At 47.9% G+C, this 15,298-nt stretch overlaps 1 protein-coding gene across 1 annotated transcript in view; it reads right to left on the reverse strand.

Annotated features, from left to right (window-relative positions):
• LOC120916525 (galactoside alpha-(1,2)-fucosyltransferase 2-like) overlaps positions 1–15,298 on the reverse strand; it is an 83,108-nt gene that overhangs the window by 17,716 nt on the left and 50,094 nt on the right. The window contains exon 2 of the mRNA XM_040327544.1: positions 669–852. Coding sequence (XP_040183478.1) covers positions 669–698 — 30 coding nt within the window. The 5' untranslated portion in view covers positions 699–852. The remainder of the gene's footprint in view (positions 1–668; positions 853–15,298) is intronic.

A 15,298-nucleotide genomic window follows, 5' to 3' on the forward strand; every position in this document is an offset into this window, starting at 1 on the left:
TGCCCCCACTGTGGCTGAACTTGTTGCCCCCCCCCCCCCAGTGCAATAACACTCACTTTTTTTCCCCAGCGCTGACAGTCTAACATGCTGCGATCGCAAGCGTGAATGATTTCAAAGCCGCGCCTTCACTGCAGAGTGTTCTGTGATAGGAGGAACAAAAATCTTCCCAGCAGCATCTCTGTTATGTTTTACGCCTATCACGGATGTCTTCTCATCTCGTCCGAGGATGAGAAGGCATCTGTGATAGGAGGAACAAAGAACAGAGGCGCTGCTGGGAAGATTTTTGTTCCTCCTATCACAGAACACTCTGCAGTGAAGGCGCGGCTTTGAAATCATTCACGCTCGCGATCGCAGCATGTTAGACTGTCAGCGCTGGGGGAAAAAAGTGAGTACTGAGACTGTACCCGGCGTATAAGACGACCCCCGACTTTGGATGCATGTTTTTGCATCCAGAAAGTCGTCTTATACGCCGGAAAATACGGTATATATATATATATATATATATACACACAGTATATGCAGAATCAATGAACCATTGTGGAATGAGCTGCGGAAAGTACATCAAATCTTCACAGACCAAGCAAAGTACAAGTCTTTCCTAGAAGTGGGGCACACACTGCAAAAGTTACCTGCTTGTTTATGTCTAAAGCAAAAGCAATTTTACTTACATGATCCCTTTCTCCGCTGGCAAACAGCATTTATTTTTCACAGGCAGTAGACTCTTTCTTGCCGTCCTCAAGTTTAGTGCAGGGCTATGGTTTCTTCACCGGTCTTGATGAAATCAGAAGAATCCAACTGCCGGATTGCAGGGAAGAAGAGGCTGCAGGGAGCAGCCTAGCTACATGGAGGAGCCTGCATGAGCAGAAAATTAGGGTTATAAAACTGCTTTACTCGATCCCGAAGACATAAATGAGCAGTTAATCCTTGCAGCGTGGGAACAGACACATTAATTAACAGCTTTAATTAGAAGTTATGCCAGTAACTTAATAAAACGCCAGCATGTGCAGGATTGTAAAAGGTATACCTTTTAAATGATGGAAAGCCTGTGAGCTACAAGAGAAAAAATATGTTGTTGCAGAACAATTCAGCTGCCTGTACAACAAATGACTCTTGCAATCCTTAAAGGCACAGAGGATTTTCACCCTCAGGCAAAATCTGCACAGCATGCCTGGCTTAGATGTGTAAGACAATATCCTGCAAGCCAGCTGGAGAAAGGGGCTGCCCTAAGAACAGTGATTAGTCCAAAGGCAAGTGGGAGGGAGTTCTGAATGAGTGAGTTGTTGTAAAAAGTGCTTGGTTGCAATTCAGAGGTCTCTATTGTCGTCGATGCAAGGTTGAGTGAAGAGCTCAGCTGGGGAAAGGCCTACAGTTTGTGTTTGGGCCTAGCCATGTGGTCAAGGCCGAGGCCTTTCTCGAGTTAACCAGTGAGGGTCGCAAATAGGAGTGTTAAGTATCTTTCTTTATTATCACCAGTATTGTTTATTAGGCTATAGTTTATTGTGGCAATATGATATTCAAAAAGGGAGGAATATAGCCTCTGTTAAACTAGCTGTAAAGTTAGGTACATGTGCCAGCATCCCATTAAGTTTGTAGAAAGTGAGACCAATTGAATACAAACTAAAGGCTGCTTGAGGCCAATTAGCATAAATACTCATAGGTCAAAAGAGTGTTGGTTGGGACTTTCGAGGCACTGATAGGAAACCATGGATAGGTATAAAACAATTTTTATTTACATACAAAAGTATAAATATAAAACATTAGGGACAAGACCCACAGATCAGAACGGGGAACTCCTTGGCAGTATCCAACCAAAAACTGTCCAAAGGTAGATCAGCAAATCCTAGCTTGAAACCACGATTTTGTCTCAGTTCAGTTAGTTCCTCCTGCTCCTGTAAAGTCATGTCCTTTCCACCAACTGATGCTGAGCTATAAGGGTCTCTAACCCAGTCAAGGCATTCATTGGAGACTGAAGAGAAATAAAATGAAAACTTCTCCTCGAGAGTTTTTAAATGTTTAACTATTATCTCACACAGTGCAGCAGTGTGAACACCTTGCCATTGCTTGGTGAGTGTGAACATTTCAAGATTGCCCCTTTCCACGTGTTGATGCCAGAGTTGCACCTTTGAACGTAATCCATTTATTTCATCTGTACTTGTAAGCAGGTTTTCATTTTGGCCTTGCATTCGTGTGTTCAGTTCATTCAGAAGATGAAAAATATCTGCCAGGTATGTCAGCCTTGCACACCACTCATCACTTGCAAGCAGCTTTGCGTAATCTGACCTCTCATTTGTCAGAAACACTTTAAGTTCCTCCCGCAGCTCATACACACGAACCAAGACCTTGCCACGCGACAATCACCGGACCTCCGTATGAAACAGCAAGGTTTTATGCTTCGCTCCCATCTCCTCACTTAAAGCTGCAAATATGCGACTTTTCACGGGTGGTGACTTTACAAAGTTTACAATGCGCACAACATCATCCAACACAGGAACTAGGTCTGCTGGTAAAGTCTTGGCTAAGAGGGCCTCACGGTGTAAAAAACAATGCGTAACAATCACATCTGGATTTCTTGCCTTCACTCTGCTTACAAAGCCTTTGGTGCGCCCGACCATGGCTGCAGCGCCATCGGTGCAGACACTTGTGCAGTTTTCCCACTTAAGTCCTCCTTGTTCAAGGTATTCTGATGTCACCCGAAAAAATTCTTCTCCTGTTGTTTTTTCTGGCAATGCCTTGCAAAAAAAGAAGTTTTCTCTAATTGCATCACCATCCACAAAACGCACATTGGCCAAGAGTTGAGCATGTCCACTGATATCAGTAGACTCGTCAAGTTGCAATGCAAATTTCTCACTGATACGGATCTTTTCCAAAACCACACTTTCGATGTCTGAAGACATTTCATTAATACGTCTGGAAATTGTGTTGTCTGAGAGAGGGACTTTGGCTATTTCCTTAGCTGCTTCAGGTCCGAGCATCTCCTCTACAATAGCTTTGCAGGCGGGAAGTATTAATGTCTCCGCCACAGTGTGCGATTTTTTTTGACTTGGCTATAAGTTCAGCAACTTGATAGCTAGCTTTAAGAGCTCTTTCATTTACCTTTGTGTTTTTTCTCATGAAAGTTGCCTCTTTCTCCGTGTTTTCACGCAGGCGAACAAAATAGTCCGCATTCTTGTTTTGAAGCGAAGGGTGTTTCGTTTGGAGATGGCGTTTAAGTTTACTTGGGACCATAGCACTGTTAGATAGCTTTTCATCACACACCACGCACAGTGGAGTTGGTTTCTTTGCATCTCCGGTGAAAGTAAATCCAAATGAAATATAGCTTTCGCTATATTGCCTTGTGCCAGAGAATTTGCTTGAGCTAACCATCTTTGCTTTCTTTTGATCCCCACTCATACTTGGGCTCTCATCTGACTCCGAATTTTGTTCAGAGTTCAGTTCTTTCCTTTTCAAAAACTTGTCCATCACTGCAGTATATGCTCCTGTCTCACTGTCACTCAGTACTTACTGCGCTTGGTGGCGTGCTCCCAGAGATGTGCAGACACAGAGTGAGGTTCATGCAGGACGCTTATCTCGGAGGAGTAACCAGAAGGGAGGGATGTATTCAGCACTATATTGGGGGGAATAGGATCCAGTGTAGAGTGGCTCAAGATTTTGTCAACCAGGGTGAGGGGTTGGTAGAGAGTGTGAGATGGTATAGGACAGACATGTCATTGGCTCTGGTGTGCACACAGCGGCAAGCAGAGTTATCGACCACCATCAAGCTAATTGTACAGTCTCTCTATGAGGGGAAGTGGCCTGATGAGTTAGCATCACCGCTCAGTAAGACTTTGCAAAACACGTCGCTTACACTAATCCAAAGTGGTAGTCGAATGCCTGGATGGGCTGTACTGGTTTGGATTGTGAAAGGTGGTGCTGTATGATCCATGTACAGAAGTGCAGACTCGGTCTGTATATTTCGTGGCGTCAATGGGCTTACTGACTGGGCATTCTATCTTGTTGCATCTGTGGCCAAGTGACCCACATGTGGTCAGAGGGTACGGAAGCTGGGGGCAGGTTTATATTTCCCTCTGTCGAAAGCATGACCATGATGTCCTCTGCATACCAGGTCAATACACGATACTCTGTGTTCTGGATGGAGAGATCATTGTTGGGTAGGAAGCACCTGGGTATTATTTAAGACGTAGACAAGTTTTTCCTTGTCCGAAAGGATACCGATGTGACGTCAGTTATGAAACAAGGGTATTTCTTGAACCTAACAGTAGGTAGAGGGATACAGTAGGTGAAGGATACACCCTGGGCATGGTCACTGGAATCCAGTCACAGGGATAGAATTGTGTGTTTTTTTTTGTCATTGTTTGAGATTTATATGTGTTGTTATGCCGCGTACACACCATCACTTTATGTGATGAAAAAAAAACGACATTTTTAAAAACGTCACTTTAAATGACCGTGTGTGGGGGAAAACGTCGTTTTATGTCTTGTGAAAAACGACAAAAAAAAATTGAAGCACGCTTCAATTTTATGTGTCGTTTTTCAAAACGTCGTTTTTTACTTCACAGAAATTGACCGTGTGTAGCAAAAAACGACGTTTAAAACAACGTTTTTACACCCACGCATGCCCAGAAGCTAGTTATGAAGCGAGCTTCAATGGAAAAACGTGAACGTAACCTCGCTTTGCCAGAGCATTGTGAAAAAACGATGGTGTGTAGGCAACATCGTTTTTGAAAATTGAAGTTTCAAAAACTTTGTTTTTTACTTCACAGAGCGGACGCCCGGCGTATCATGAACGGCGCAAGCGCCGTGACGCGGACGTATGGTCAGCACCCCTATGCGCATGCTCACAACTACGCCGGCGCAACTTCCTTAGATACGTCGGCCCACCGGCTTACGCCGAGCGCATAAATACGCCCAGCCATACGCCCGTCCAGCGCAAAAGTACACCAGCTTTCTTGTCTTCCCCCTGGAGCACAGTACTTTTGCGGAGACATGTCTGATGCTGAGATTGACAGGGACAGGAGAAAAAAAAATTCTCTGCAGATGAGAGGGTTATCCTCACCTCAGCCATCTCTAAGTTTGATGTGTACCTCCATGGCGCACAGAGTGCCAGGACCAGCAGGGCCAGGAAGCAAGAGATCCTGGAGAAGATCACCCTGGAGGTCAATGCCCTTGGGCATGAAACCAGGACCTCTGAGGACATTGGCAAGAAAATTAACGACATGCGTCGGCGTGTCCGGGATAAACTGGCCAGCATCAGAATGCACCTCAGGGGCATGGAGGGCGGACCAGCTTCTGCTGTGAAGTTGACACCGGAGGAGGAGGTCATTGCCATGTGCCTAGAGCAGGAGCAGGTGGAGGGCCTGGAGGGTTTTGACTCCAGTGATCAGGACTTGAGGACAGGTAAGTGTGTTTTATCCCCCATCCGGTTTGTAGCATGTGAGGGGGTGGAAAGGAATATGTGACAAGTGTGTGGGTCCACCAACATGTGAATGCTTTGTGTCATCCACAGATGTGCTGGAGGGAGGTGGGCCGTTGTCTGCAGGTGTCTGACCCATGCCGTCCCCGGAACATCTGCCTCAGCCTGACCCCCTTGGAAGCCATGATCCATCGGTGGAGGGGAGTGCCCACACCTCTGCTCTAGAGGTAGTTAAGTAGGAGACGGTGGATCTCCATCTAGAGCAATGCCTCTACTTTGATGAGGCTTCCATTTTCCCCGGACCCTTAGAGACCTCCACCCCATCCAGGGGAACCCCATTCAGGGCTACCCCATCCAGGGCTACCCCCTCCAGGACTTTTCCATCCAGACGGACTCAACCAGCTACTTCCCCTAGGAAGGCTCTGGCCAAGACTAGGGGTGTAGCCGGTTCCCTCCAAGAAGGGCTTGCGAGGGAGCAGGCAAGGCAGACGCGCCAGATGGCTGATATTGCCGACTACCTGCATAGAGTGGCTGACAGCCTGGCCTCTTTTGCTGGGTCCTCAGACATGCAGCAGTGCCTCAGCCAGCAGGCTGCCCATACCCAGGCCATAACGGACTGCCTGCATGACATCAATGCCAACTGTGCAGCCATGGCCACAAGTCACTGTGACCAAAGTCAGACCCTGGATGCCATGCATCAGCATATGTCAGCAGGGGCTCCCTCATCATCTGGGGACATGCAGGCCACCCAGGACCGTCCCACTGCGGCAATTGTGGAGCTGCAGGCCACATCATCTTGGATCCTGGCAGAGGTAAAGAGCCTGGGGGAGGCTGTGCAGGCCAACACTGCTGCCATCCAGGCAGAGGGTCGGCAGAACAGGCGCCTCCAGCGGCAGACCAATGCCCGCCAGCTGCGGATACTAACACTGTTCTCACCCGCATTGCCGTTGGAGGGCATGCAGGCTACATCTGCCATCAGAGCCAGGAGTGACAGACCAGGGGATGAACCTCCTCCTGATGCCCCACCCCCCCCACCCGAGTCTCCCCCCAGACACTTGAGGAGCCGTACCCGTGGCACCAGGCCTGGCCCACAAGAGGGCAAATGACTGTTCTCTGTTTTTTTTTTGCTCAGAGTATGAGCTTTATTTTTTGTTTTTGTTGGACGTGCACAGAAGTATGTGCCGTCCTCCTGTAAGGGCATGGTCCCTATTTTATTTTTATTTTTTGTCACTGCACACGGTGAGGAGTGCAGAAGTGGTGCCTGGACACCCGTTTGCAGGGGCAGGGTTTGCCCGGTGCTGCTACAGTGTGACTGGTGTGTGAGTGTGTGTATGTGTGTGTGAGACATTCCTGCCAGCAAGGCCTGTCACCTTGGATCGTCAGGGAGAGGTTATCCCCACGACCGTGTGAATGTGGTATGAATGGACAGCAACATCATTGGGGCCTTGGCGTGGCGTTGCTGCTCCCAAGTCCTGCACGGTGGACTTGGGCTAAACCAATGTGAGGAGGATGTGGTGTGTGTGACCTAGGGACCACAGTGGTGTGCATGCGTGCATTGTCCATGTGCCATGATGAATGTGTGTGTTTAACCTGCAAAGATGCGTTCCATGAGGCAACTTCTGACTGCTGTTCCTTCAGCAGATGGGGTAGCCTCAGACAGGGGGGGACTGTCTGGTTCGGGGGTCAGGTCATCACATATGTCAATCTCCAGGCCCTTTCTCATGGCGTAGTTGTGCAGCATGCAACATGCACCGATGATCTGGCACACAAAGTTTGGGGAATACAACAGGGTCCCCCCGGACTTATCCAGGCATCGGAAACGGGACTTCAGGATGCCAAATGTGCGCTCCACCACTGCACGGGTGCGTATGTGTGCAGCATTGTATCTTCTCTCTCCTCTGGTTTGGGGATTCCGGTATGGAGTCAGGAGATGGGGCCCAAGTGCATATGCCGAGTCACCTGGAAGGGAAAAGACAGGAGGATGTTAGTCGTGCATGTGCCCCTCGTGATGTCTGCATCATGGGGTCGGACAGTCATGCCTGACACCCATGTCACTCACCAAACAGCCAGCTGTCCCTGTACACGTTCTGTTCGAATTCCGTGTTGCTTTGACAGGATATGTAGCTGTCGTGGCTGGCCCTTGGAGTGTTTGGCACGGACGTGCCATATGAGGCATTGGGCATCGGCTATCACCTGTATGTTGATGGAATGCCACTGCTTACGATTGCGGTATATGTGCTCTGTGGCACGAGGGGGCCGTAGTGCCACATGTGTGCAATCAATGGCCCCGACGGTGCGTGGGAATCCGGCAATACTGTAGAAATCCTGCATTGCCTTCTGCCGCAGGTGCTCATGGGTGGGTTTGATGATGTGGTGGGACATGCGTGTGAGGATTGCGGGGACAACCTGGTGCACGCATCTGCTCATGGTGGATTGTGACATACCAGACACGACTCCACTTGTACGTTGGAAAGATCCACTGGCAAGGAAATGGAGTGTTGCCAGTACCTTGACTAGTGGCTGCACTGCATGTGAGCATTCTGTCTGGCTGGTGATTTCATCATGCAGGGCTGTGGCTAATTCCAGGATGGCATCAGGGCTGAATCTGAAGATGCGGTACACCTCCGATTCCCCCATGCCAAAGACATTCATGCGCGCTCGGTATATCCTCTCCCGTGCCCTCCTCCGTGCCTGTGGACATAGTAGTGCTATGACCATGGCTGCCCCTGGCATGTTGGCATACAGATGTGTTGTCCTGCAAGTGTGGTTGCTCAGCTCGTCCGTAACGGTGATGCTGCAGCTGCTCTCTAGCTGACCTGTGCACGTCTGGTGCTGAGTTACACCTCCTTTATGGGGAATAACTTTAGGCCGGACGTACAACTTACGCGCACCGCGCGTAGCCTGCGCATGTACGTTCGTGAATCGCCGTATCTCCCTCATTTGCATATTTTAATACAAAATCAATGGGAGCGCCACATGCGTCCAGCGTAAATATGCGCCCACGCTACGCCGGCTTAGACAAGTTACGTCGGTGGGATGAAGCCTGTTTTTAGGCGTATCTTAGTTTGTGGGTCAGGCGCATAGATACGACGGCGCATATTTGCACTTACGCGGCGTATCTGGAGATACGTTGGCGCAAGTGCTTTGTGAATCCGGGCCATAGTTATTATTAATTATTGCATGACTGATTTTACATATGTGTAGCGCCCTGCTCCTGTTGGGTAGGCGCAATTTGTAAATTTAAGTCATCTGAGCTGTAGTTTAGCTCAGAATGATTATGTCAAATTATTGGTTTCTGTTCCAGTTCAGCTGTGTTGCACATTTTCCACTTGACTGTAGGTGTCGCTGCCACCACGGGTCAAGGTTGGAAATGCAACGGGCTGGGTGTATTGAGTTTTCTTTTTCTCAGAAGCAGCCCAGTGGGCGTGGTCTCCACTGCTGTGCATTCTGGGAGAGGGTACTTAAGGGACAGACACTGTTCTTGCGGGGTCTTCCGATCCTGACCTGATGGCCCTCCTGGCCTCAGGGATGTGTTAGCAGTTCTGTGGCCTCGGGGCCTGCTGGCCCGAGGCTCCGTTACTGAGAGTATGCCCAGGAGTTTCTGGGGGCCTCCTGGTCCAGGGGTGGTCCTGCAAGAAGAAGCCGAACAATTCGTCACTCAATTGGAGGACGCATCCGGGCCAATCTACCTCACAGTGCTGCTGGCTGGCTGAGAGATCCTGGTACTGTGTAGCTGTGTCTTTGGAACTTTGCAAAGTGTGTGGGGTTACACGGTCCTGTGGCAGAGGACTGTGCAACGACTTCACCGCACTTATCAAGTCTGTGGCAGAGACTTTTGAACGAGCTTCGCATCGGCTGCTAGGTCAGTGAGAGAGACCTATCCGGTTGTTGCTGAATCCAGTGTGGAAAAGTTTTGTCCTCTGGATCCAAGAACATACCCGTGATCCGCACAGCAGGGTACCTGAATCTCCCCTACCCCTCCATCCTTCTGTCCTGAGTTTGTTTAATAAAACCTTTGAAGAAAAGAGACTAAGGGGCTGATTTACTATTATCACTGCGCTGCGCTGGTTCATGGCTTAATTAGTACTCCGGGTGAAGCCTTAATTAGGCGCATGAACCAGCGTAGCAGCCGGCGCATTGCAAGTAATATGTAAAGCCGCCACCAAACTCCTTATAGAAGTCTATGGGAGAAATCAAAAGTGTTAATTTTAAATGTTAATATGCAAGTTTTGTCCTAAAAAGTGTTTGGGGACCTGAGTCCTGCCCCAGGGGACATGTATCAATGCTTTTTTTTTTGTTAAACGGACGTTTTTTTCGGGAGCAGTGAATTTAATAATGCTAAAAGTGAAATATACCTTTAAATTTCGTACCTAGGGGGGGGTGTAAAGTCAGCATGTGAAATAGCGCATTTTTCCTGTACTTAGAACTGTCCCTGCACAAAATGACATTCTGAAAGAAAAAAAGGCATTTAAAATTCACTCGCGGCAATAATGAATTGTCGGCTCCAGGCAATTCTGAGAGGATTCATTCATAAAAAAAAAAAATGCGTGGGGATTCCCCCCAAATTCAATTACCAGGCCCTTTAGGTCTGGTATGGATATTAAGGGGAACCCCGCCGTAAAAAAAAAAAAAAAAATGACGCGGGGGGTCCCCCCAAATATCCATTCCAGACCCTTCAGGTTTGGTATGGATTTTAGGGGGAACTCCACCCCAAATTTTAAAAAAAATGGCGTGGAGTTCCCCCAAAAATCCACACCAGACCCCTTATCCGAGCATGTTAACATGGCCGGCCGCAGAAAAGAGGGGGGGACAGAGTGCGGCCCCCCCCTCTCCTGAACCATACCAGGCCACATGCCCTCAACATGGGGAGGATGTCCCCATGTTGATGGGGACAAGGGCCTCATCCCCACAACCCTTGCCCGGTGGTTGTGGGGGTCTGTGGGCGGGGGGCTTATCGAAATCTGGAAGACCCCTTTAACAAAGGGGACCCCCAGATCCCGCCCCCCCCCCCATGTGAAATGGTAATGGGGTACATTGTACCTCTACCATTTCACCAAAAAAAAGTGTCAAAAATGTTAAAAATGACAGTAGCCTGTTTTTGACAATTCTTTTATTAATATCTTATTTCCGTGCTTCTTCTTCTTCTTTTCAACTTTCATTCGGGTTTCTTCCTCCATCTTCCTCTGCTTCTTTCTTGGGACTTCTCGTCCGCATCTTGCGCGGCGTCTTCTTCCATCTTCTTCTCCTTCCGTCGGCCTTCTCGTCCCCCATCTTCTTCTTCCTCTGCTTTTTTCGTTGGTCTTCTCGTCAGTGTTGTTCATCTTCCTTTAAAAAAGTAATTAGTTACAATTACAAGTTTCTTGTTCGAAAAAGTAATTGAGTTAGTGGCTCAGTTACTTTATTGGCAAAGTAACTAGTTACTCGGCAAAGTAACTGAGATTTTTTTTTTTTACTTTGCCTAATTGTAAAGCTTAAAAGACTCCAATTATATGTCTATAAATATATAACAGGCTTATAGACAGATAATTGGAGTCCTTTAAGCTTTACAATTACAAGCAAGATCAGCAGCAGTCACAGTGTCAGCTCAGCCAGTAGCACAAAGGCCTTGTGTGGCAAAATATGAACTTTGTGCTACTGGCTGAGCTGACAGTGACTGCTGCGTGCTGATATTGCTTGTAATTGTAAAGCTTAAAGGACTCCAATTATCTGTCTATAAGCCTGTTATATATTTATAGACAGATAATTGGAGTTTTTTAAGCTTTACAAGCAAGCAACAATATCAGAACAGCAGCCAGTCGGTCAGCTCAGCCAGCCCAGTAGCACAAAGTTCATTCACCAATCACCACCACCAGACCAGGCAGGCCTTAGACTAGGCCGCTCTCCCCCCCAGTTCCAATGGGCTCCTCACCTGGCTGCGCAGGGGGCAGGGGCCACAGTCGGTCGGTGCTGCTGTCTGCTGGCTTGCAGGGGCAGGGCCACAGTCGGTGTTGGTGAGGTGAGTGTGACTGATGGCATTGGCTGCTGACTTTCTGGCCTCGGGCCGGACCGGTGGTGGTGAAGCGGAGCCTCCGCGGGGGACGGGGGAGATGTCGGCGGCTCCCGACACAGTGACACTGACACCGTCTGTCAGTCACACGACACGAGTCACGCCTGCAGGCGGCCACGGGCGGGAGACTCCAGGGGCGCGTGCATGCGCCGCGCCAGCGCCACCCACCAAGGAGTCAGTCCGACACTCACATGACCCGCCCGCGACCAATCAAGTGAAGAACATGATGTGCAGTGCTGCATCATGTGATGTGACCCACCCAATCACAATGCAATCACAGGCCACTGGCCAGCTCCATCCCGCCGGCCCTGAGAAGTTAGAACAGACATGACCCCGGACTGCCCCCACCCGCGCGCTCAATGTAACTCGGTAACGCCGCCAATGTAATGCGTTGCCGATGGGGTAAAAGTAATCAGGTAGATTACTAGTTACCCCTTGGAGGCCAATCGTTACGAAACGGCGTTTATTTAAACGCCATTACTTACAACACTGCTTCTCGTCCGCATCTTGCCCGGCGTCTTCTCCCATCTTCTTCTCCTTCCGTCAACCTTCTTGTCCGTATCTTCTTTTTCTTCCCCGGACGCTGCGATTGAAATTGAATTCCCTGCCGTGTGCCGCTCCTGGGACCCCGCCCCCTCTGACACCACAGGTAAGCTCATTAGAAAGTCATGTGCGTCAGAGCGGGGCGGGGTCACATGAGCGGCACACGGCGGGGAATTCAATTTAAAGCGCAGCATCCGGAGAAGAAGAAGCCGTGCAAGATGCGGACGAGCTTACATTTGAATTTCCCGCTGTGTGACGCTCTGTGACCCCGCCCCCCTCTGACGCACATATACCACACGCGGACTTTCTTATGAGTTTACCTGTGGCATCAGAGGGGGCGGGGTCCCAGGAGCGGCACACGGCGGGGACTTCAATTTCAAGCGCAGCGTCCAGAAGAACAAGAAGATGCGGGACGAGAAGGCCGACGGAAGGAGAAGAAGATGGAAGAAGACGTCGGTCAAGATGCGGACGAGAAGCCCCAAGCAAGAAGCAGAGAAAGATGGAGGAAGAAACCCGAATGAAAGAAGAAAAGAAGAAGCGCGGAAAAAAGATATTAATAAAGGAATTGTCAAAAACTGACTACTGTAATTTTTTACATTTTTGTCACTTTTTTAGGTGAAATGGTAGAGGTACAATGTACCCCATTACCATTTCACATATGGGGGGGGGCGGGATCTGGGGGTCCCCTTTGTTAAAGGGGTCTTCCAGATTTCGATAAGCCCCCCGCCCGCAGACCCCCACAACCACCGGGCAAGGGTTGTGGGGATGAGGCCCTTGTCCCCATCAACATGGGGACATCTTCCCCATGTTGAGGGCATGTGGCCTGGTACGGTTCAGGAGAGGGGGGCCGCACTCTGTCCCCCCCTCTTTTCTGCAGCCAGCCAGGTTAACGTGCTTGGATAAGCGTCTGGTGTGGATTTTTGGGGGGACTCCACGCCATTTTTTTTATTTGGGGTGGAGTTCCCCTTAAAATCCATACCAGACCTGAAGGGCCTGGTATGGATATTTAGGGGGAACCCCACTTCATTTTTTTTTTTTTGGACGGTGGGGTTCCCCTTAATATCCATACCAGACCTGAAGGGCCTGGTAATTGAATTTGGGGAGACCCCCACGTTTTTTTTTTTTTTTAGTTTTAATGAGCAATGACTGTATTCTTTATAGCCATGAGTACTTTTAAATTACTTTTTTTTACTTCAGAAATTACATCTTGTACAGGGACAGTTCTAAGCACGGAAAACATGCACTACTTCACAGGCATGTTATACCCCCCCTCCCCCCTGTATGAAATTTAAAGGAATATTTCACTTTTATTATTTCACTTTAACCACTTCCATACCGCGCATATTCTGGCACTTCTCTCCTTCATGTAAAAATTATATTTTGTTCCTGGGAAATTACTCGGGACCCCCACACATTATATATATTTTTTTAGCAGACACCCTAGGGAATAAAGTGGCGGTCATTTTTTATTTTATTTCCAACGGTATTTGCGCAATAACTTTTCTAGCGCCTTTTTTTTTGGGCCCAAAAAAAACGGTTTCATGAATTAAAAAATAACAAAGCAGTAAAGTTAGCCCAATTTTTAGGGATAATGTGAAAGATGATGTTACACAGAGTAAATAGATACCTAACTTGTCACGCTTTAATATTGCACACACTCATGGAATGGCGCCAAACTTCAGGACTTAAAAATCTCCATAGGCGATGCTTGATTTTTTATTTACAGGTTACCAGTTCAGCGTTAAAGAGGAGGTCTAGGGCTAGAATTATTGCTCTCGCTCTAACGCACGCGTCAATACCTCATGTGTGGTTTGAACGGTGTTTACATATGTGGGCGGGACTTACATGCTTGTTCATTTCTGAGTGCAAGCTACTAGGGACAGGGGCGTTTACATTTTTTTTTTGGGATCACTTTTATTCCTATTACAAGGAATGTAAACATCCCTTGTAATAGGACTAGTGTGTGACAGGTCCTCTCTATGGAGAGAGGCGGGGTCAATAAGACCCCACATCTATCCTCCAGGCTGGAAAGCATGAGATCGGAAAAAAAACCACTGATCTCATCCTTTCAGCCGCGATCATGTTTGTTCAGCACAGTGGTGTAGTGGATAGTAATTTGACCTAGCAGCAAAAAGGGTCGCTGGTTCGAATCCCGCCCGTGATACCATCTGCCTGGAGTTTGCTTTCCTCCCACAATATAAAAACATGCTGTAAATCGGATCCTGTCTAAATAAGCCCTAATATGCAGTAGTATATTTAGGTTTTGTAATGCCCTAGGCCTCACTACATTTCTGCACCTCCTAATAGAAAAATGACCCACCCTTCCTGTCAAGGCCACACCCTGTTTTTAAGACACGCCCACACACACACTAGTTCTGGGGGGAGGGGGGGCACTGGATTCCCTTAATTTGCATAGTTTTTCTCTCACTTCCTGGCTATGGGGCAGGAAGTGAAGGCAAATCTCCCCAATTGGACAGGGATGGTACAAAATAAACTGACAGGGGCTATAACCCTCCCTCCAAAATGAAACAAAAAAAGTGTTGATTATAGTTCTACTTTAAGCACACATTTCTGATAATTTTATTGAGAGGACTAAGAAAATATAACCATGCCAATAGGCCAGGATACAGCGTTGCTAATATGTATGAATGTGTGTGTTAGGGCCCCCCACAAACACCACCCAATGTTAAATAAAAAAATCTTAATTTGCAAATAAGTATCATCTGCTAATTTTTTGGGATGTCTGCACCCCTGATAGGGTGAAGACACCTCACAAATGTTGTCACTTTCTACTTCAAATTCATTCACTTCCTGTCACATAGCCAAACAGGAAGTTAGGGTAAAACCTTACTAATATCTTTTCTCGGGACACAGAGATCAATCTAAATAGTTTACCATTATGTAAATTGCACTCTAGCATTTTGCTGTGTACACCCCAAATTATTAAGGATCTTGGACTTTGGGGTCCATTTACTAAAGGCAAATCCACTTTGCACTACAAGTGGACAAGCAAGGAAGAAAACAAAACAAACAAAAAAAAAACTTTGCTTCTCTACAGGATTGGATGTTAAAACCATCAGTGCTTCCCCTCTGATTTTCAGCGATTTTCACTACTGCAGAGTGGCTTTGCCTTTCCTAAACCCCAAACTAACTAATCATTTGGGGTGTACAAAGCAGTGCTGGAGTGCAATTTGCTTAATGGGGACACTAGTTAGATTGACCTGTGTTCCCAAGAAAAGACATTGGTAGGGTTTTAACCTCACTTCCTGTTCGGCTGTGTGACAGGAAGTGAAGCCAAT

This window comes from Rana temporaria, chromosome 10 (assembly GCF_905171775.1).
Source record: "Rana temporaria chromosome 10, aRanTem1.1, whole genome shotgun sequence".
NCBI classification, from domain to species: Eukaryota; Metazoa; Chordata; class Amphibia; order Anura; family Ranidae; genus Rana; species Rana temporaria.